A 21,204-nucleotide genomic window follows, 5' to 3' on the forward strand; every position below is an offset into this window, starting at 1 on the left:
AAATAGGAACAACAACAACTACTACGCAGCGGAAGAAAAAAAACCTATACAACAAAAGAGTATGGAGCCGTATGCCCTTAGGCTCCATACCAAAAGCGCCGGAGTTCGGAGTAGAAGGTGCTACTCCTGCCCGCCACCCTGATCGGCAGGCACAAAGTAGCCGAACACTGCCTCTTCTTCGCCGACCTGCGAACCTGGAAGCAACTTAAGGGCAGCACCCTTAGTACGAAGGTACTAGCAAGTCTTACACAGTATGAGTATATATATTCTCGACTCCAAGGATCATGCATTTAAAGCTGTAGCAAGGATTAAGACATGTTTAAGTTCATTAAGCGGTAAGCAACCTAGACTCTAGGTGTAAGCAACTGACTTAACCAACCACCGACTCAAACCCTGCCAACCAACTGATCAAAACAGATATATAACAACAAGTGTATAAAAGCAAACCATTCCCACCAAACCACCAACCACATACCGACCAAACCACCCCAATCCAACCACGCCACAACCCACATCGAAACTCTACGACCAAAATATGGTCGCTCGGTGGAGATAAGCGATAGCGATGCTCATAACCGAGAGCGCGGCAGCTCGAACTGATTTTACACCCTGCAGGGGGATACTCCTGGACCCACACGACACAGGGACCATACGGCTTGTGCCACCCGCTAAGATGCGCACAAGGGGGTACCCGTGACAACCTTTCCCAACCAGGCCCAACCATGTGGATCAACCATAGCTCGGCACGGCGGTATTAGAACTACTCCCCGAGCAAACTAATACCGCTAAAAGCCCGGACTCAAACCGGACTCACACCGTCTATGACGAGGCCCACATGACCACGTCTGCGAAGGTAATCGGCTCGCCTACCATTATATCAGCATGTGGTGAGTAAGGTATGTGCTAAAGCCGACTACACCGATGATCGGTGCTTAACCGGTGCAAACGGTCTACGGTGTCCGGGTTCCCTCCCCGAACTGCCTGAGGACTCCTCGTGAGCAGATGACACCCCTAACACCGCCCACACCTCGTCTCAACTCACCACTCACCAAACCGACTCATCATCGACACAACCATAAGTGTGAACAAGTAATAAGTCCTAGGCTCGCGACAACGGTGGACGCCGTCGTCGACTTCTACCGGAAAGCCTAAGTACCACTAAGCATCGCGAACTAAAATTAGACCTCGATGACATCACTAGGCTCCTAGGAACAACACATGACACGTGACCGAAATGGGATAATGCATCGGCATAGGTTCTACCCAACTCAGTACCCGACACATGCAATGTATACATAAGCGTAGATAACATATTAAATTTTCAAGTAGACACGGTGCAATATGAACGATGCTTGCCTTGCTGCCCTGAATCAGAAAGGTGGGACGCCTCACGATCGCCCACGGCCTCCGGGATCGACGGATCGGCGTTCACTACAGAGAGCAACGCGTGCAATGTAATGAGCATGTATGAAATGCGATCATGTAAGAAAAATATGCTCCACAATACACGACAACATTATTCCAAGATCGTACTGTCCAAACCAGAATTTTCCAAGTGGTCTCAAAAGTTTGGAGTTCCTACGAATTAACTACGAATTTTACAAGCTATCAGCTATCAGGAAAGCCTGATAAACCGTGCTCGGGGTGCCCGGGATGAACAGTACTCACGGGTACCCGGGGTGAACAGTACCCGGGGGTCCTCGGGATCGACCGTGCTCGGGTGCTCGGGGTGAACAGTATAGGGGTGCTCGGGTCGTCGGCTGAACAGTACCCGGGGGCTCGGGAGTGCTCGGGTGACTGTACTCGTGCTCGGTGAACAGTACCAGGGGTGCTCGGGTGAACAGTACCAGGGGTCGTCGGGTGAATAGTACCCGGGGGTCGTCGGGAGTGCTCGGGGTGACCGCGCTCGTGCTCGGGCGAACAGTACCAGGGGTGCTCGGGTGCTCGGGTGAACAGTACCGGGGTCGTCGGGTGAACAGTACCCGGGGTGCTCGGGAGTGCTCGCGGTGACTGAGCTCGTGCTCGGGTGAACAGTACCCGGGGTCGTCGGGTGAACAGTACCCGGGGTGCTCGGGGAGTGCTCGCGGTGACTGAGCTCGTGCTCGGGTGAACAGTACCCGGGGGTCGTCGGGTGAACAGTACCCGGGGTGCTCGGGAGTGCTCGCGGTGACTGAGCTCGTGCTCGGGTGAACAGTACCCGGGGGTCGTCGGGTGAACAGTACCCCGGGGTGCTCGGGAGTGCTCGGGGGTGAACAGTACCCGGGGTCGTCGGTGAACAGTATCAGGGGGTGCTCGGTGAACAGTCCCGGGGTGCTCGGGTGAACAGTACTCGGCGCTACAGTAAAATCAGCCTCGCGCAGCTCCAGAACAGCAGCCATTACGAAGGGAAAAACTGAGCTAAACTAACCTGGGAGTCTCTCTAAATCAAAAGTAAAAATGCCTAGAAGGGTGTACAGGGTCTAGACTTTGCTCAACCGCCTAGCAACATGATTCCTAACTCAAATCCACATAAATCCTCATTTGTTCCCAGACTGCAGAACTTTAAGAACTTTGCAACCCTAGTTCCAGAATCAAGATCTATCCAACCAAAAATGAGCATACTTGCCATGGGAGCCTAGCAGACTCACCTAAGGTCCTTTGCTGAGGTTGGTGACCGCCAGTTGAAGGAGGAAACGACGGAAAATGGCTTGGAGAAGAGAGGAAAAACTGCTGCTTCCTTGCTTCTCCCAAAGAACACCAAACAAGTTCAGAACCAGCTCGAATTCCTTCGGGGAAACTGAAAATGAATTGGATGGACGAGTAGTCCTTGAGCTGGTGGTCTCGTGAGTACCACATACGTACCTTGATCTTGCTCCCAGAGGTAGGGATCCAAAAGGGGAAAAAGGGAGCCTAAGAGAGAGAGTGAGAGAGACGGCCAACTCCAACTTGCTTCCTCAAAAAGCCTTATGTGGTGGAGTGGGTGAGGAGTACGTATGGGCAGGTTTGAGGGGAGAGAGAGCTGTTGCCCACTTATAGAGAGATATTTTCCACCCAAGTGGGCCCCATTTACCTAGAGGAAAGTTCAGACTTGCTTCCAGCTCCTTTATTTCTCTTAGTTTTTCCTTCTCCCACCTCATTGACTCAAAGTGAAGTGCTCCAGTGACCCAAACTGGAACATGAAGCTGAAATTGCATGTTTTAGGATTAAAACACACAATTATGGATTTCGGGACGTGACATTAACACCTTATTACAAAGTTCTGGTATGGCTAACTCATGGTGGGGTGAGGCTATTCTCACAGTAAACTATGTCTTGAACAGGGTCATGGCAACTTAGGGTTGTCAATAATTTTATAAATTAGTACATTAATTTATATGAATATTAATGAATTTTACTAATTTTTGGGAATTAAATTTGTGCCCTAAAAATTCAAGAAAAGTAAAAAATAGTTAAATTTGGAGATTTTTTATTTAAAATTTGTAAGATATTTTTAGTGGGAACTAGCTAAAATGGATTCTTTGTTATTTATTCTATTAGTATAAAAATTGTTGTGATTTTAGGAGCACTATACAATCACTTTTTGAATTTATGAAAGAGAGAAGAAATAACTCTTTGAAGAAATAACTATTTATTCTACAGCAGGATGGCGTGGGAGGGAGAGGCACGTCACATCTGACGTGTCCGAAAAATAGCTAGTTGGATAAAGAGTCTGTTAAAGATTATTTTTTTAAGAAAATAGGTGGAAAATGGGATAAAGGATGGAACAGAAGAGCTTTTGCAGATGCTCTAAGACGGACCAAATTGAAGAGAGTCCGATTAAAAAAAGCTGAGAGACCCGAGAAGGTGATGCAATTAAGAACCAAGTCAGAAATCGGCATAGGCCGGCGAAAAACGTAGTGGTAGGCTGCGCCGATCCAGCTCTGACCAACGGATAACATCGATGCGACGCTGATCAGACGGCTCAATCTAATTGCAGTGAGGTGATCTTTGTTAGTACATCAGGACATTTGGTTATGTCGAACTACTATTTTTATTTCTTTTAGCATATTTTTAAAAAAAAATCTCAATTGCTCATATCTTATAATATTTAAAGTTATTTTTTTTATTTTTTTCTTTTAGAAGCTAGTCCTCTAAAATTCTCTTTTATGTGAGTAAGATTTTTTTTAATACCAAAGTACGATCAGAACTCTAGAGTCCAAATAGATCCAACCTAGATATTATATCGCTTTATACATCTCCAATCTTCAACTGCTTTGACTTAAACAAAGAAACCAATAATACTATAATAACTCACGATACCATCTAATAATAAAATATATACCATATCTCCCCGTATAATCTGATATATGACACGATACTACAATAACGTATGACACCATCTAATAGTAAAATATTATGTCTCCTTGCACAATCTGATATCTAACGCAATCTAACTACAGATAGAATCTTGACACGTACCCATTCTGACTTGTTAAGGGTCACGAGACCAATTTTGACACGTTAAGTGTTTGATGCAATAAATATCTACAACTTCGGAACGTCAGTTGAACTTCAGATTGGTTTCCGCCAAAACATTTTTGCATTGTAGACTGTAGTCAACGATGGTGCTGTTCTCGCTGGATGCTGTCGAAAGGTGGACTTCTCAAATGGAGATTTGAAGAGATTTTTTTGAGATTCGGTGGAGGGATGATTCTGAATCCGTTTTGTAGGTAAAATAAATAGGAGTAAACGAGATGCAGGTGGAGATGGAATGATCGGATGTAGGAAGGAGTAAATGCTCAGGGGATTTTTAGACAGATTCAGGCCGTACTGAACGTAATACCTTACTCCTGTGTGTATGGTATAAATGCTCTAAAAATGACTCTGGAGGATCTGCTGTATCACAAGAATATTTGTCTAAGTCCAGAGCTTCGTGCTCCTTGTTCTTCGAGACTCGTCGATGTGTTCCGTGCTTCGATCTCTATCTCAGAAACTCTCTTTTTCTTCTCCAAGGAGCCCGTCCTGCTTATATACCCGCTGGAGCGGTAGCGTGCTCAGAAAGGATGGCGCGAGTTCCAAGGTGCCATAAATAGAAAGCAACCATCATGGACTGCTGCGCGAGGTGACAGGGAGGGTTGAAAATACGCCCCCGTCCGATCTTGTTCGTCATCATTCGGCTTTTCGACGAGTGCTACGGGGAGCACCCACCGGGCAGCCACCGAGCAGCCCCGCGTGCCCGCCCGGTCAGAGCAGGCCTGACACAGTAAGGTGACAGGTGGTGTGCCTCGAGCTCCGCGGCGTTATCCCGAGGCGCGCTAGATCACGCGCGATAGGACCCGTGCATTAAATGTCCCCACGCCTCCCTGCCAGGCCGTGGCAGGGACTAACAGTAGGCGTGGAGAGAGTGGTTGGAAGTGATAAGCCACGCGCCCTCTTAAATGCAGCATCGAGCCTCTCACCAATTGACACCTCACCGCTGAGCCTCTATGGGGACCACCGGCGAAGGACTTCTCAGGCCCTCGGGGAACTGTGAGTGCTCAGGGGCTACTGTTCGGAGCCCCGAGCACTCTCTCCCGGATATGCCCCCTCTTGGTCCTCGAGGAACCGAGTGCTCGTGGCCCACTGTTCACGGCCCCGAGCACTCTCTCCCGGAACTGACTATTCGGATCCTCAGAGAATCGAGTGCTCGGGGGCTACTGTTCATGACCCCGAGCACTCTCTCCCGGAATTGACTATTCAGATCCTCGTGGAACCGAGTGCTCGGGGGCTACTATTCACAGCCCCGAGCACTCTCTCCCGAAACTGACTTCCCTTGGGTCCTCAGGGGCCACTATTCGCAGCCTCGAGCACTCTCTCCTGGAACTTAGCTTTTCTTGTTATCAGGGAACTTGGATGCTCGGGGACCACTGTTCATAGCCCTGAGCACCCTCTTCCCAGCACTTAGTTTTCTCAGACCATCGGAGAACTCGGGTACTCAGAGACCACTGTTTATGGCCCCGAGTACTCTCTCCCGGAACTTGGTCTTCTCGGACCTCGGGGAGATAACCCCTGAGGGAGGGCGCCACATGGCACTCTGTTGTTCTGGCCTCGGGACTCGGGGACCCCTGATTCCTGTGTCACCAACAGACGTGATCAAGACGCAGTTGCAGGTGTATGTCCTCCCTTCCAACCTCTCCACTAGCGTGGCACCACCTTGTAAGATAGCTCGGCTCTTGCATGCTTCTTCTACTCCTTTCATTACCCTAACAACTAAGTAATTACCCGATTTAGACTAGCATACGATTTAGACATCTAACACAATCTTCCAATCAAATATAAAGGACGTGATCTCTTTATACTAGCATATTGTTAAATTAGTTTTCTCACCGGGATCTCTGAATCTCGATCATCGACGGTGTTGTGCCCGATGGACGTGATCAAGACGCGTGTGCTAGTGTATTTCCAACCTCTCCCACTACCCCAGAATAGGTTATTAAAGACATATTTTAAACTCTTTCACAGATAGTTATATGTTATATCTCTACAAAAGTGTCTGTGATATTGACCTTGTTACAGACGGTTTTAGAACTGTCTGCTACAGAGTTACACACAGACGGATTTTCTATAAAATCATCTATGCATAATAAGAATCACAGGCGGGTTTTTTTAAACCCGTCTATGTGCAGGTAGAGTCACATACGGGATTTGTTTAAACCCGTCTGTGTCTAAATATCATAGACAAAAAAAACATCTGTGTTATCCTTTCTCTTTATAAGCAAATTTACTTCCTGCTACGTAGCCAGTAAGCAAATTTGACCAGTAAGCAAATTTGCTTATAGAGGGAGGAGAAAGAATCACACAGATACACACTTCATAATTCACAAATTAAACATCATACTAACACATTATTCAGAACATCGATTACACATTATTCAGAACATAAAACACAAGTATTTACATATAACAAAGGTTAAGAACATCGAACAGATACACGTCACACTTTATTCAGAACACATAAACCTAGCTATCTAAACACAATCTCTAGCTATGCATCATTTGTCAATCAACGTCGTCTTCAAAAAGATAAAATGATTGACATCATAGTTACACCGTTGTTTGATGATATTTTGTTCATAACCTTGGTATATATTCTATCATCAGATGATATGCATATTCACATGTGTGCTATCCAAGAAGCAAGGAAAAGGAAAGCAAGAAAGCAAGCACCTGCATGGGCATTCACGTACATGCATGATAAAGAGTGCATGCATTCACAAACCACGTTTCTTTTTTCTTTCTCTCTCTCCAAAATACGTACATGAATACGTACAGCGCGGCCGGAGCACGAGTTAGCTTGCGCACGATTGCACGTACGTATAATACAGGATCGACGAACCTATCAACTCGTCGATATACGGAGCGCTCGACAAAAGTATAATCATATATTGATATGAGCTCATACATGCTACTCAGGAAGCAAGAAGAAGAGAAAAGAAGAAAGCAAGGCAACTTCATGCATGGGATATGCACGTGCACATGCCAAATAAATCTAGAGTGCATGCATGTACATGCACTCATGAAAGGCTCTGTAAAATACGTACTCTTATGTGTATAGCTCGGCGAGAGACGTGGGATGGTACCTGTTCTTCACACGCGAGTTAGCCGCCGCGCGGCTGCGCATACATGCAATATGGGATTGACGGATCCGGTATACGGAGCGCTCGGCGAAAGTATAATCATATATTTTGATATGAGCTATTCACGAGGCAAGAAAGAAAAGCAAGCATAAGCCTTCACGTACATGTATTATAAGCCAAACAAGAGCACGTGCCTGCATATGCACTCACAAGCCATTCATTTTCCTTTCTTTCTCTCTCTCTCAAATACGTACATGTATACATATAGTTTGATTGAGCTGCAGGATACCTTCCATGATGCTCCGGGTACAGATAAGCACGAAGCAGTTCGCAGAGCACGGCTACTCGTCACGCACGGAACGTTCGACGGTATTTTCTCCTTCATGTGTAGAGCAAACTGACTGGTGAGCCTGCATCGGAGTAACCCCACACTCCAGTGAGCATGGGCTAGCGCAAACATGCAGCCAGAGGAGCAGCATGCATATCCATTCCGCAAGGGGTGCGCTCATCCAACAGAGCCGCTGAACTGCACCCGGGGATCACGGTGAGTAAAACAGTAGCGGCGGCGGCGCTTCTCAGGCGTGCTCCTTCCCATCTACTGCCCTGCCATCTACCTATAAAAGGCCATCAACTCCACAGCAACCGGGAGGGGGGATTTTTCTACACACCAATCCATTCACATCTAGACGCAAACACCGTAGCACCGCCGGGAGCTCCGAGACTCACATTTGCATCAAGTGACGTAGCGACGCCTCCCTGCTCAGCCTCCATCTACATCAGCCTTACGAGCACACAGAGGAGCCATCGGCCAGAGGTTGGAGGTTGGGCCAACGAGGACCGGAAGGCGAGAAATCCATCTACAAGAAGCACACGTGAAGTCAAGGAGGAAGATGATGTTCACGTCGGCTATGGGTGAGCACAACCCATGATCTGTTCTCCCTTTCTCTCTCTCTCGCATATCGCATCCATGCATGGGAGCGCATGTAGCCTGCCCGTATGGTGCTATGGATGCTGCAGCTGAGGACGCTGAGCCTGCCGCGGAGGACGCCACCAAGACTTCGAGCCGCAAGCCACCCTCCTAGAGAAGGACTTCGTCATGCTCGCAACCTCCACGGACACTAATGGAGTTCGCCCTCACGCCGCCCGGAGAGAAGCGCTCCGTCACGATGACCCGTCCGCGATCCACCGAGGCTCGCCGTCCAGGTTGTCAAGCTTAAGACGGCGCCATCTGGCGAAGCAGCTTCCGAGGTGCAGTTGAAGATCCCGCCAAGACTATACAGGTCATGGAGCCACCGGCGCTACCAAGGCTGCCAGTGAACCGTCAGGGACGATGCTGAGGCTACCAAGATGTCGCACCGTTTGGCGAGGCCCCAACACCACCACGCTGGCCGCCGGAGGCATCGCGCATGACCTGAAGGCCAGCCCAGTATTTAGATACACTAGTGCATGTGTATATACAAATACGCATGTATACGTGCATGCATGCATGCACGTATTGCTACTAGATCACACAGTCAAGCAGTGGAGTCCGCAGGCTTTCCCAGATGGTGTTCCCCGGATGTTCATCTTTACTAATTGCCTCTCTTATCTTCTCATCCCGATGACACTACCAAGTCATCGAATCGGACAAGCCGAGCATCACCATGCATGTTCTCCCATCTACTACAATGACTACGTGTCGTTCGCGACCGACGAGTCCAGACGACCAGGGCGGGTGCAGCTAACGCATTAGCTGCGCTACCATCAGCTCATGGACATACGAGGCCATGGATGATGCTAACACCCTCGTCTACACCAACCACATCATCACATGCATGGAGAACGCAAAGCGAAGACTGAAGAAGACGACCACGTACACAGCTTAATCAGAGGTGTTCTGTGAGCTCGACTCGCGGATGTAATTAACTAGGAGTCTTTCGAGGCCCTGGGAACTAGAGGACAACGTCGCCCAAGTCAGATTGCCGTCAGCAGGTTATGGAGCACGCGCACATATATGGGCCGAGAAATTCTAGATGGATTTCTTGCATCCAAACAAATTGGCACGCCCAGTGGGACCTGGTTCTCCTCTCATCTTTGCTGTAACGTGGTTGTCGAATTCGTCTTCACCGTTCATCCAACCTGCACAAGCATGCTGCATGATGATCTTCGGCATGGAGCTGTCCTGATGAAAAGTCCCCTTCTTGCAGGAGGGCTCACCGCCAACACCTCAATGCCGCTTCTGATTCAATTTGGATCAATCCCACCTATGGCGGTTTTCCATCATGGCTCCAAGGTCTACATGCATCAGACCCAGGATCCAGCCCAGTTTCAGTCGAATCAGTCCAAGAAGGCGCAGAAGAGAGCTTCTGCCAAGGCTAAGAGGGAGCGTCGTAACTTGATGATTGAAGCCCGTACCCTGCTGAAGGAGTCCGTGGTGGCTGAGATCAAGGGAGACATTCGGTGTGCACAACAACTACGCATCAAGGCGGCCAACAGGAGTGCAAGTGTCGCGACTCTTTATTCCCCTACCCCGACTGCTGTTCCTGAGGTGTCTACACCAAATGTGCAGCACACTGAAGTAGAGCTGCTTGAAGCCTTGGAAGCTGTCTCTGGCAACCTACGCCGGCACATGATCAACGCTCGTCATGCATTGAGTCCTCATCCACTCCGCAACTATAGGAGAAAGTACCGCAAGGTGCAACGACTCCATCAACAGATCAGCTCTCGCATCGCCCAGAGCACCGTACCAGAGGAGGATTGGTCCCTTGATGCAAGGGTCCTTGCAGACAAGGTGTTCACCTACCCCAGCAAACTGGTGCCGCCGTATGAATTGTTCCCTGATGAATGGGCACATGAACCAACCAAAATCAAGGAACTTGTAAGGCGCACGATCATGAGGGAGTACTGGAAGAGGCAACGCTCGAGCAAGCAATCCCACCTGCCAGGACCGACCATCTCCTTCGATCATGGCAATAATGCTCTCATTCGCCCGAGCAATTGGGCGTCTTGCCTCACCACGACAGCAACTAGCGGTTCCCCTACCCACGCCAATAACAGGTTTACGGTCCTGCAACCTGAAGCACCAGCACCTCAAAGTGAAGACATGCGGCGAGAACTTCGCCGACTCCAAGACCAAGTGAACCAACTTGGAAGGAGGCTTCGGGATCAAGAAGTGCTAGAGTCTTCATCTACACGAGCAAGAAGTAGGACAGAGCGGTACCATCCAAGCCATCGTCCTCAACATGAGCGCCAAACATTGGCACCCCGTCGCAGATCTCCACCCTCTCGGGATGTCCAGCGGAGGCAAGCCACATTGCCTCCACGTTGGAATCAGTGGTCAAGACGTCAAGACCATTCGGCATCTGCTCGACCAACTCATACATGGCGGGTTCGTGAGTCCACACAAGCTCAAAGGCCCATTCGAGCCTCACCTCCTCCAAGGCGAGAAGCCCAAGCACAGAGGCGCCATGGGGTTGATGCGTCTGTCTTGGCTGCACGACAGGATGTGCCAGCACTACTACCAACACCATTAATTCCACCAGGAGTCCAGCATGCACCCACAGAGAACCAACGCAAGCGGGAGCGGCGCCGGAGGAACCGTCACGCGCTATACCGGGAGCTTGAAGATTTGGTGTTGAAACACACTCAAGTCCGCATCCGAGCAGATGGTGAAGTCCACCAAGAAAATGATAGGATCACGTTCCGCATCTCCTCTGACTTGGAGCGGGATGAAAGGTACAACTATCTCCTTAATCGTCTGACCCCAAGACTGCGCAAGACACAAGCCGATGATGCTAATGAAAAAGAGGAAGTGCCCATTCAACAACGCCCTCTAACAATCCTTCAGCGAGGCGAGAGGCAGACACAGGCTACACCAAGCACGTCTTCATCAAGAAGACAACTAGAATTGGAGCAGTCATCCACTCCTATGGAAGGAGTCGAGCAAACATTGATTGCCCAAGATGCTGAGATGCCCCCTCAAGCACAACTTGAAGCTAACACCATGCAAGATAAAGTAAACCTACAAGCACCAACCATTGTTCCCCCCAATGGAGTTGAGCAAGTGGCAGATGCTTCTTCACCGAAGGAGGACAAGGCAATGGAGAAACCTCAGGAGAATGTCGTCATGTGCACTGCATTAGTAGCACACTCGGTACACGAGTCTGACGCCAAGTGGGTTCCACCCCCAGTCACCCACGAGTTCAGCTACCCTTCCGATGAGGAAATCACGCCGAATCCCAAGGCGAGCTTCACGACAGCTCTTCTACCCCGACTGGGCCAAGTTCGCTCATGGTTTAAAGGCGTGGAGGAGCCAACAAGGTCAAGCACATCTACATCTCATGAGGAAGCAAGATTATCGGCACCTTGCCTTCCTATCACTGTAGGAAAGGGCTCGTTGTCAGATGGTGATCAAGCACTTGCGTCGGACACATCTCCGCGGCGCTACGTTGACATCGCTTCCAGGCTACCCCAAAACCAAGAGGGTCTACAACATGTTGCAGATCGGCCTGGAGCTAACACAAGGCTCAAGTCCATCGCTATTCAAAGAATGAAGAAAGCTCCAAGTGACGAAGCTAGAGAGCATGATGACCTTTGGGATGGAGCCCTAACCGACCCTGAATCGCCTGCATCACTAGAGGTCCTTTCCAATTCGCCTCACTACCTTGAGCTCAATGCATCCATCCCTTCAGAAGGGGAAGACTATCAAGATGTCCTCAATGCCGCGCCAGCGCACATGGCGGTAGATGGACTCCCTGAAGATGCTCAGCATGGTGATCCACCGTCGCACGGAGGGCCACATGGAGCAAGCCTAGAAGAACAAGTACAAGAGCAAAGGCAAATGATGAATGAATTAGCAGCAAAGTTCGATAGGTTGGTTGAACTGGTCACATCCTCAGCCCAAAATGCTCCAGCAGGAGGTGCACCTCCGCCTATTGTGGATCCGTAGATCCAAGAATTGGAGGGCGCAGCAAGTGCTCGTCCTCGACTGCTAAACATCCCCACCAACTCTGCCAACTCGGCGCAACCCCTTGCTACGCTGAAGGACTATCATGATATAGTCGAAGACATGGTGAATAGGAAGATGAGGCAAATGGTTAGTGATCAAGCCCCTCGGTCAACGGAGAGTGAGCTCGAGAAGCCATATGAAGCGTGGCACGACCTAGTGCCCTTCCCATCAGGATGGCATCCACCCAAGTTCCGTCAATTTGATGGGACCGGTGACGCAAGGGAGCACCTCGCATACTTTGAAGCAGCATGTGGAGACACTGCTAACACCTCATCATTACTACTTCGGCAATTCTCTGGATCCTTGACCGGGCCAGCTTTCCACTGGTACAGTCGCCTACCGGTTGGATCTATTAAGAACTGGATTGAAATGAAGGAAGTCTTCAGGAAGCATTTTGTCGCCATAAAGAAAGACTTCTCCATTGTCGAGCTGTCACAGGTCAAACAGCGACGTGATGAAGCTATTGACGACTACATCGTGCGCTTCCGAAATAGTTACGTGCGCCTTGCTAGGGAGATGGACCTAGTGGATGCCATTGAAATGTGTGTCCATGGCATGCAACAACACTGGTCACTTGAAGTTTCCCGGCGTGAACCAAGGACGTTCAGTGCTCTGAGCTCCGCGGTGGCCGCCACCAAGCTGGAGTTCGAGAAATCACCCCAGATCATGGAGCTTTACAAGAATGCAAGAGCCTTTGACCCAACCAAGCGCTTCAATTCAACGGCCAAAACAAGCAACAACGGGGGCAAAGCCAAGGCGCCAGCAGAGGCAAATGCGACAAGAATCTTCCCCACCATGCCCCAAAGCCAAGTTCCTACTTTGGGCATGAAGAATGATCAAGCTGGGAACAGACAACGCCCCTCGATCCAGGAGCTCCTCAAGAAGCAATACGTCTTCCGACGAGAGTTGGTGAAAGGGATGTTCGAGCAGCTGATGGAACACAGCGCTTTGAACCTGCCTGACCCACGGAGGCCTGACCAAGTAAACATGACTAATAATCCATTATATTGCCCATATCACAGGTATGTTGGCCACGTCATTGAAGATTGCGTCGCCTTCAAGGAATGGCTCCAAAGAGCCATAAATGAGAAGAGGATAAATTTGGATCCGGAAGCTATCAACCCTGACTACCATGCAGTTAATATGGTGGTGGTAAAGTCGAGCGCTCCACCAGGCGAGGAAAGAGTTGGACATGAAAACTCATGGGCACCACTTGCCCAAGTGGAGCACCAACTTGCTAGCATGGTGTTTGCAGCGGCCCCCACCGTTCACAAGGAGGTGCCCCACCTCATTGACGAGCGAGCATGGAATGATGTGCGTCGACGACCTCATCCGAGGGGCTTTCTCCCTCGACCACCACGAACAACAACATGGCCATATGCTGCCTTGACAACAAGAAGGTGGCCAGACCCCAGTCAACGACGTCCACCACGTCGGTTCGTTCCCAAGTCTGAGGGAGATGCACCTTTTCCTCGCCCAGGTCATGTGCTACCTACCTTGATGCAGTTCCTACCCAAGAATTGGGAGCAGTTGTCATCAGTAAAGATGGAAGAAGCACAGGAAGGAACAAGTTCTACTCCACCCTCAAGTGTAGCAACCTGCAATGTCATCCTCGCCTATGAAGATTCTGCAAGCTCAGACTCCGACGGGTTGTTCACAGCAAAGGAGCAAGAAGTGCTACGTATGGATGCCCACCAAGAGGAGGCGCAAGCCGAAGTCAATATGAACTTGCGAGGAGGAAAGGTTTTACCGGATCCACCGAAGACTAAAGCATCAAAGGTGGATAAGCACACAAAAGATTCAAACCTGCCAGAAGAAATTCCAGAAGCCTCATGTAAAAAGGCAGGAAAGCAACAAGACATTGACTACAATATCATCGCACATCTCAAGCGGATTCCTGCACTTCTAAGCGTCTATGATGCTCTCATGCTAGTGCCAGAACTTCGTGAAGCCCTTGTAAAGGCATTGCTTGATCCGGAGCTCTACGAGGTAGCCATGGCCAAGCATCGACTCTTCTCCAACCCGTTGTATGTGAATGAAATCACCTTCGACGAAGAAGATAATATAATAGAAGACGGTGACCATAATCGTCCTCTCTACATCGAAGGGAACATAGGAGCTGCACATCTTCGCCGAATTCTCATCGACCCAGGGTCCGCCGTGAATATACTACCCGTCCGAAGTCTAATTCGGGCTGGGTTTACAGCAGATGAGTTGGAACCTACAGATGTGGTCATCTGCGGCTTCGACAATTCAGGGACATCAACACTTGGTGCCATCACCGTCAGGATTCAGATGTCTACCTATAGCTTCAAAGTGCGATTCTTCGTCATTGAAGCTAACACTTCATACTCGGCACTCCTAGGGAGGCCATGGATCCACAAATATCGAGTGGTGCCCTCCACCCTGCATCAATGCTTGAAATTTCTTGATGGCAACGGGACGCAACAACGTATCACTGGCAACATTTGTCCTTACACTGTCCAAGAGTCGTATCATGCCGACGCTAAATATTACTTCCCAGTTGTGGGAAGTGAACACCAGCTCGGACGGACTACACCAGCAGTTGACATATTAGTTAAGCCAGGCGCTACACCGGCACCTGAAGTAAAGAGCCTCATCACATTGACCTCTCCCATAATCATGAAGACCTCCTCTCAAAGCCACAAGAGCACCAAGCAAGGGCGCGCATGTTCAGTTACCCGTCGTAACTCTGAGCCATCATCCTCAAAAGGACAAGAGGCGAATGTTGCGGCACCTACTCCAACAACTGCACCTCTATTGTTGAAGGCTAGGTTCCCAACATCATTACCAATCACGTTGAGGTCTACTATGAAATCGACATCATCTTCCTTTGCCTTCCTATCAAAGGAGGGCTCATCAGTCAAGGGACCGCAAGATCATAGTCATCTGACTCTTGGGAGCTCTACAGGTTCCCTAGAAGGCAGCAAGATACTCATAAACAACAATGATGCGCCTTCGACGATCACACTACGGGCACGTAGGAGTCCTAACAAGTAAGCCATGCCCGCGCAAGGAGTCGTTAGGAGAAGGGTTGCCGAGATCGAAGAGGTGGTGAAGGGAACTCTGTGGGTGCAGCCTCCATCACTCTACATATCGGTAACAACTCCACTGGAGATCTGGGCAATCCCAGATCCTTCTAGTTCTACACCCCAGACTATCTTCTACAGAGTCCCGCAGGTACAACAATGTGATTCAATATTTGAATTCCCTAACTTTAACATTGAAACAGAAAAAGCAATGACGACCCTAAAGGTCGATCCTAGAATGACTCGCCTACTGGAAAGGGCGGGGATCGCTCTTCGTCGGAACAATAGGATGCCGCCGCCACCCGCTATATGTGAGGAATGGTGGGGGCAACCGGAGGACTTTATCAAAAGAAGACCCAAGGTTCAGCCAAAGTTCGGGCTCGGCTACCACAACACAAAGAGCTACAACACTGAAGATGAAGGACCTGAAGACGTTCGGGTTCACTGCTTCACCATGACTGCTGCCTTGGGAGACAACATCAACCCCTCCTACCAAGTTCCACAACAAAATCTTGGTGAGATGATGGCCGTTGAGGTCGATGAAGAGCTCGATGCTACATCGGTACCTCAGGAACTTGAAGGTGGTGGGCAACCAACCATTGATGAGCTCGTAGAGATCAACCTGGGGACAAAGGATGATCCACGACCTATCTTCGTTAGCTCCACGCTTACAGAAGAAGAACGTGAATACTATCGAAGCTTCCTGATGGAATACCGAGATTGCTTTGCCTGGAACTATAAGGAGATGCCGGGGTTAGATCCTCGTGTCGCCACTCACAAGTTGGCGATTGACCCACAGTTCCGTCCCGTAAAACAGCCACCAAGGCGCTTGCGACCGGAATTTCAAGACCAAGTCATCGCCGAGGTTGATAGGCTCATCACAGCGGGATTCATCAAGGAGATACAATATCCCCGCTGGCTTGCCAACATCGTCCCTGTGGAGAAGAAGAATGGACAAGTTCGAGTCTGCGTTGACTTTCGTGACTTGAATCGGGCCTGTCCCAAAGATGAATTCCCACTGCCAATCACAGAGATGGTTGTTGATTCTACTACAGGTTTTGGTGCTCTATCCTTCATGGATGGGTCATCAGGCTATAATCAGATCAAGATGGATCCACATGACGCCTTTAACACAGCATTTAGGACTCCCAAGGGCAACTTCTACTACACAGTGATGCCTTTCGGGTTGAAGAATGCTGGCGCAACATATCAACGTGCCATGACATACATCCTCGATGACCTAATTCATCACTCGGTAGAGTGCTACGTTGATGACATGGTGGTGAAAACTAAAGACCGTAGGAACCATCAAGATGACCTACGAGTTGTCTTTGAGCGACTGCGTCGACACCAACTCAAGATGAATCCACTGAAGTGTGCCTTTGCCGTCCAATCCGGCGTCTTCCTCGGCTTTGTCGTTCGACATCGAGGCGTCGAGATTGAGCCGAAAAAGATCAAGGCAATCCTCAATATGCCGCCTCCTCAGGAGCTCAAGGAACTGAAGTCATTGCAAGGGAAGCTGGCGTACATCCGGCGCTTCATCTCCAACCTTTCTGGGCGCATCCAACCATTTTCGAAGCTCATGAAGAAAGGTGCACCATTCGTGTGGGATGAAGAGTGTCAAAACGGCTTTGACAACATCAAAAAGTATCTTCTTAATCTTCCTGTTTTGGCTGCTCCTGTAAAGGGGCGCCCGCTTATCCTCTATATTGCAGCACAACCTGCTTCAATAGGCGCCCTACTCGCTCAACACAATGATGAGGGTAAGGAGGTGGCATGCTACTACCTGAGCCGCACCATGGTGGGTGCAGAACACAATTACGCCCCCATCGAGAAGTTATGCCTGGCCCTAATCTTCGCCTTAAAGAAGCTAAGGCACTACATGTTGGCACATGAAATCCAGCTTGTTGCAAGAGCGGATCCTATAAGGTACGTTCTAAGTCAGCCTGTGCTCATTGGGCGACTTGGTAAATGGGCTCTGCTCATGATGGAATTCGACATCACTTTCGTGCCACAGAGGGCAATCAAGGGACAGGCCCTGGCGGAGTTTCTTGCTGCGCACCCAGTCCCAGATGACTCCCCTCTCGTCACAAACTTACCGGATGAGGAAGTTTTCACCACCAAACTTGAAGCCCCATGGGAGCTGTATTTCGATGGAGCCTCACGCACGGAGGCCGAGCCTGATGGAACCCCAAGGAGGAGAGCAGGAGCGGGACTGGTATTCAAGACTCCACAAGGAGGAGTAATGTATCATTCATTCTCTCTCCTTAAGGAAGAATGCTCCAACAATGAGGCGGAGTACGAGGCGTTCATCTTTGGCCTCCTCTTGGCGCTCTCCATGGAGGTACATTCCTTACGAGTTCATGGAGATTCCCAACTCATTGTTCGATAGATCAATGATATCTATGAGGTTCGAAAGCCAGAGCTGGTGCCATACTACAATGCAGCCCAGGTACTCATGAAAAAATTCAACCATATTGAAGTTGTCCATGTCCCACGAAGTAGGAATGCACCAGCCGATGCCTTGGCAAAGCTTGCTGCAGCACTCGTGCTTCCAGAAGGTGAACCTGCACAAGTGACTGTTGAAGAAAGGTGGCTCCTCCCTGCTGTTCTAGAGCTCGTCCCTGAGGAGTATGAAGTCAATACCGTCACGACGAATGCTGTCGAGGAGGACGACTGGCTTAGGCCCTTCCTCAACTATTTCAAGCATGGCAGTCTCCCCGACGATCCAGTCAAAAGACGCCAACTGCAACGACGGCTCCCCTTCTATGTCTACAAGGCGGGAGTCCTATACAGGCGCTCTTATGGGCAAGAAGTCCTTCTCCGATGTGTCAACCGAAGCGAAGCTGAGGAAGTCCTTCGAGAGATGCATCATGGAGTATGTGGTGGGCATCAAAGCGGACCAAAGATGTATCACAGCATTCGACTTGCTGGATACTATTGGCCCGGCATTATGGCAGACTGCATAAGGGTAGCAAAGAGTTGCCATGGATGCCAGATTCATGGTGACTTCAAGCATCAACCACCAGCCGCTCTCCATCCAACTATTCCCTCATGGCCATTTGACGCTTGGGGGATCGATGTTATCGGCCCGATTGACCCTCCTTCCTCGGGAGGCCATCGCTTCATCCTTGCCGCTACGGATTACTTCTCCAAGTGGGCGGAAGTTGTGCCACTACGTGAAGTCAAAAGTGGCAACGTCATCAACTTCTTGGAACGGCAAATCGTATACCGCTTCGGGATCCCACATCACATCACCTCCGACAATGCCAAAGCATTCAAGTCTGATAGAATGCACAGGTTCATGGATAAATACAAGATCAAGTGGAACTACTCCACCGGCTACTATCCTCAGGCGAACGGGATGATCGAGGCGTTTAACAAGACCCTTGGCAAGATACTCAAGAAGACAGTGCACAAGCACCGAAGGGATTGGCATGATCGCCTATTTGAAGCTCTGTGGGCATACCATGTCACAGTTCGTACCCCAACCCAAGCCACCCCGTACTCTCTCATCTATGGGTGTGAAGCAGTCTTGCCACTGGAGATCCAACTGCCATCCCTACGGGTGGCTATTTATGAGGAGCTCACTCAGGATGAACAGATACAGCTTCGGTTCCAGGAGCTCGACACCTTAGAAGAAGAGCGTCTCCACGCCCTCCAGGACCTAGAGTTGTATCGCCAAAACATGGTGAGAGCCTACGACAAGCTCGTCAAGCAACGAGTCTTCAAGAAAGGCGAATTGGTGCTTGTACTGCGACGCCCCATCATCATCACGCACAAGACAAAGGGCAAATTTGAACCGAAGTGGGAGGGGCCATACGTCATCGAGCAAGTATATGATGGAGGTGCCTATCAGCTGGTTGACCAACAAGGATCCCGGCCGATGCCCCCAATCAATGGGAGGTTTTTGAAAAAATATTTTGCTTAAAATATTTTGCCCCTCAGTCAAGCCAAAGTGCATTAACTGTTGCACCATTTGGTCTTTGTTTTTTTTTTGTTAAAAAAAATGGACTTCAAATGTCCAACAAAAAATGGCTTTTCCTTAATGAGCTAAGCTGGCGGTGCAAGATTTGGCTTCCCTAGGACTTGTCTGAACATGGCTAAAGCACGCACTCGCCTGATGAAGCATGCAGCGGAATACCCCTCTATACTCACCACGCAACACACATGCCAAGCGTCCACTACCGAGGGCAGTGGGAAGATTGACTTGGGTAACCTTTGAGCAACGAGGTCACCATGCTCTTTGTACTTTTTGGCATGGGACAACAAACCCCAGGGAAGACTATAGGAGAAGAGCAGAAAAAGGCTACCTGGCACAACACAAGTTGTCGTTCAGTGTGCAGCCATCCGCCATCCCTGCGAGGTGATAACAAGGGACAAAAAAAAATTCAATTGCCTGTGAGGGTTCAATTAGGTATACAGAGGTGAATCTTCTATCCTCCAAGTTCCTAGAAGGTGGCGCACAAATCAAGAAAGCATGAAGATGAAGTTACCTCAACTGTGCAAGCATCAAGCGCCTCCAATGTTAAAGAAGGCAAATTTAAGCTCAAGTCTAAAAAATGGGGTCTCCCAAGAAGACGGCTCCAATTCAAGCATCAAGCAAATCCAATATTGAAGAAAGAAAATCCAAGCCCTCAAGCCTAAAAAATGGGGTCTCCCAAGAAGACGGCTCCAATTCAAGCATCAAGTAACTTCAACATCAAAACGGCGCAATCGGAAGGCGGAGGATAGTCATTCACCACCCTCAGTAAAAGCAATGGCATAATTCCTCAGCCGTTTACCTAGAACCAACCATACCAACTCGGCCGCACCTATGTCTCTCGTCTCAATGAGGCGAGGTCATGCCAGAAAGTGCGAGTGAGCTGTGGTGCTACTCAATGTGAAGAAGGGCTAGAGCAAGAAATCCCATCGCTACTCGGTAGGGCCATGGAAGCATGATGTCTCTATCTACACGCACTAAAACAACAAAGTCATCCATCTCAGTCGCTATGGTCATTCAGCGATTCCTGACAGCCAAGTCCTTCGGCAGCCTTATCCCAAACCGCTCCCATAGCCAATGCTCAATGGGAAAGCCAACATTTTTTTAAAAAAAATAATACAACAAAAATATATTTTCTTTGTTGATCTCCTTACTTGTTGCATTCGTTAGCCTAACCTATATGTGCAACAATACCCATCCACTTTACTTAGCATTGCAGGACATTCGCTTCGCATCTACTAGGAGCAGTGCGGCACACCAACGCGGCTGGGGCCAAACTGTGAAACCCTTTGGTTCGGTCGGCTGGCACTGCAGCAGTTAAGCAGTCACGACCTGATCAATAAGCCCCTTCATCAAGTGGTACAGCTTATTTTCACCACAAGTTGAAGAGGGCACAAGGATATTTGTTGGCTAACATCGTAGCAGCTATGCAACCAGCCTATTCATCCTTTGGAATGTGGCAAGGGCTAGTACGTACAAAGGATAACTTTCAAAGGCATGAACATACGCCTCAACACCTTGAAGATGGAGCCTAATAACCAAGGAAATACTCACAAAGTGGTGCGCTCAAGAGTCCGGCCAGGTTGTGTGAGGTAACTTCACAAGCCATGG

At 49.3% G+C, this 21,204-nt stretch overlaps 1 protein-coding gene across 1 annotated transcript; it reads left to right on the forward strand.

Moving 5' to 3' along the window:
* The first annotated feature begins 12,621 nt into the window (after nucleotides 1-12,621).
* On the forward strand, nucleotides 12,622-19,542 carry LOC133930777 (uncharacterized). Its single transcript, XM_062377509.1, has 4 exons — nucleotides 12,622-13,875; nucleotides 14,068-15,094; nucleotides 15,815-17,955; nucleotides 18,004-19,542. Exons 1-4 carry the CDS (start codon nucleotides 12,622-12,624, stop codon nucleotides 19,540-19,542), a joined length of 5,961 nt encoding a protein of 1,986 aa, XP_062233493.1.
* The last annotated feature ends 1,662 nt before the right edge of the window (nucleotides 19,543-21,204 follow it).

The sequence above is a fragment of the Phragmites australis genome, chromosome 1 (genome assembly GCF_958298935.1).
Source record: "Phragmites australis chromosome 1, lpPhrAust1.1, whole genome shotgun sequence".
Lineage (NCBI taxonomy): Eukaryota > Viridiplantae > Streptophyta > Magnoliopsida > Poales > Poaceae > Phragmites > Phragmites australis.

Bases quoted from the DNA above. Each gene is read 5' to 3' on its own strand.
- LOC133930777 (XM_062377509.1), top strand. From the start codon at position 12,622: ATGGTGAATAGGAAGATGAGGCAAATGGTTAGTGATCAAGCCCCTCGG. The intron at 13,876-14,067 runs GTGCGTCGACGA...ACCTTGATGCAG, and splicing joins ACGAGCGAGCATGGAATGAT to TTCCTACCCAAGAATTGGGA. The intron at 15,095-15,814 runs GTGAACACCAGC...ACATTGAAACAG, and splicing joins TTACTTCCCAGTTGTGGGAA to AAAAAGCAATGACGACCCTA.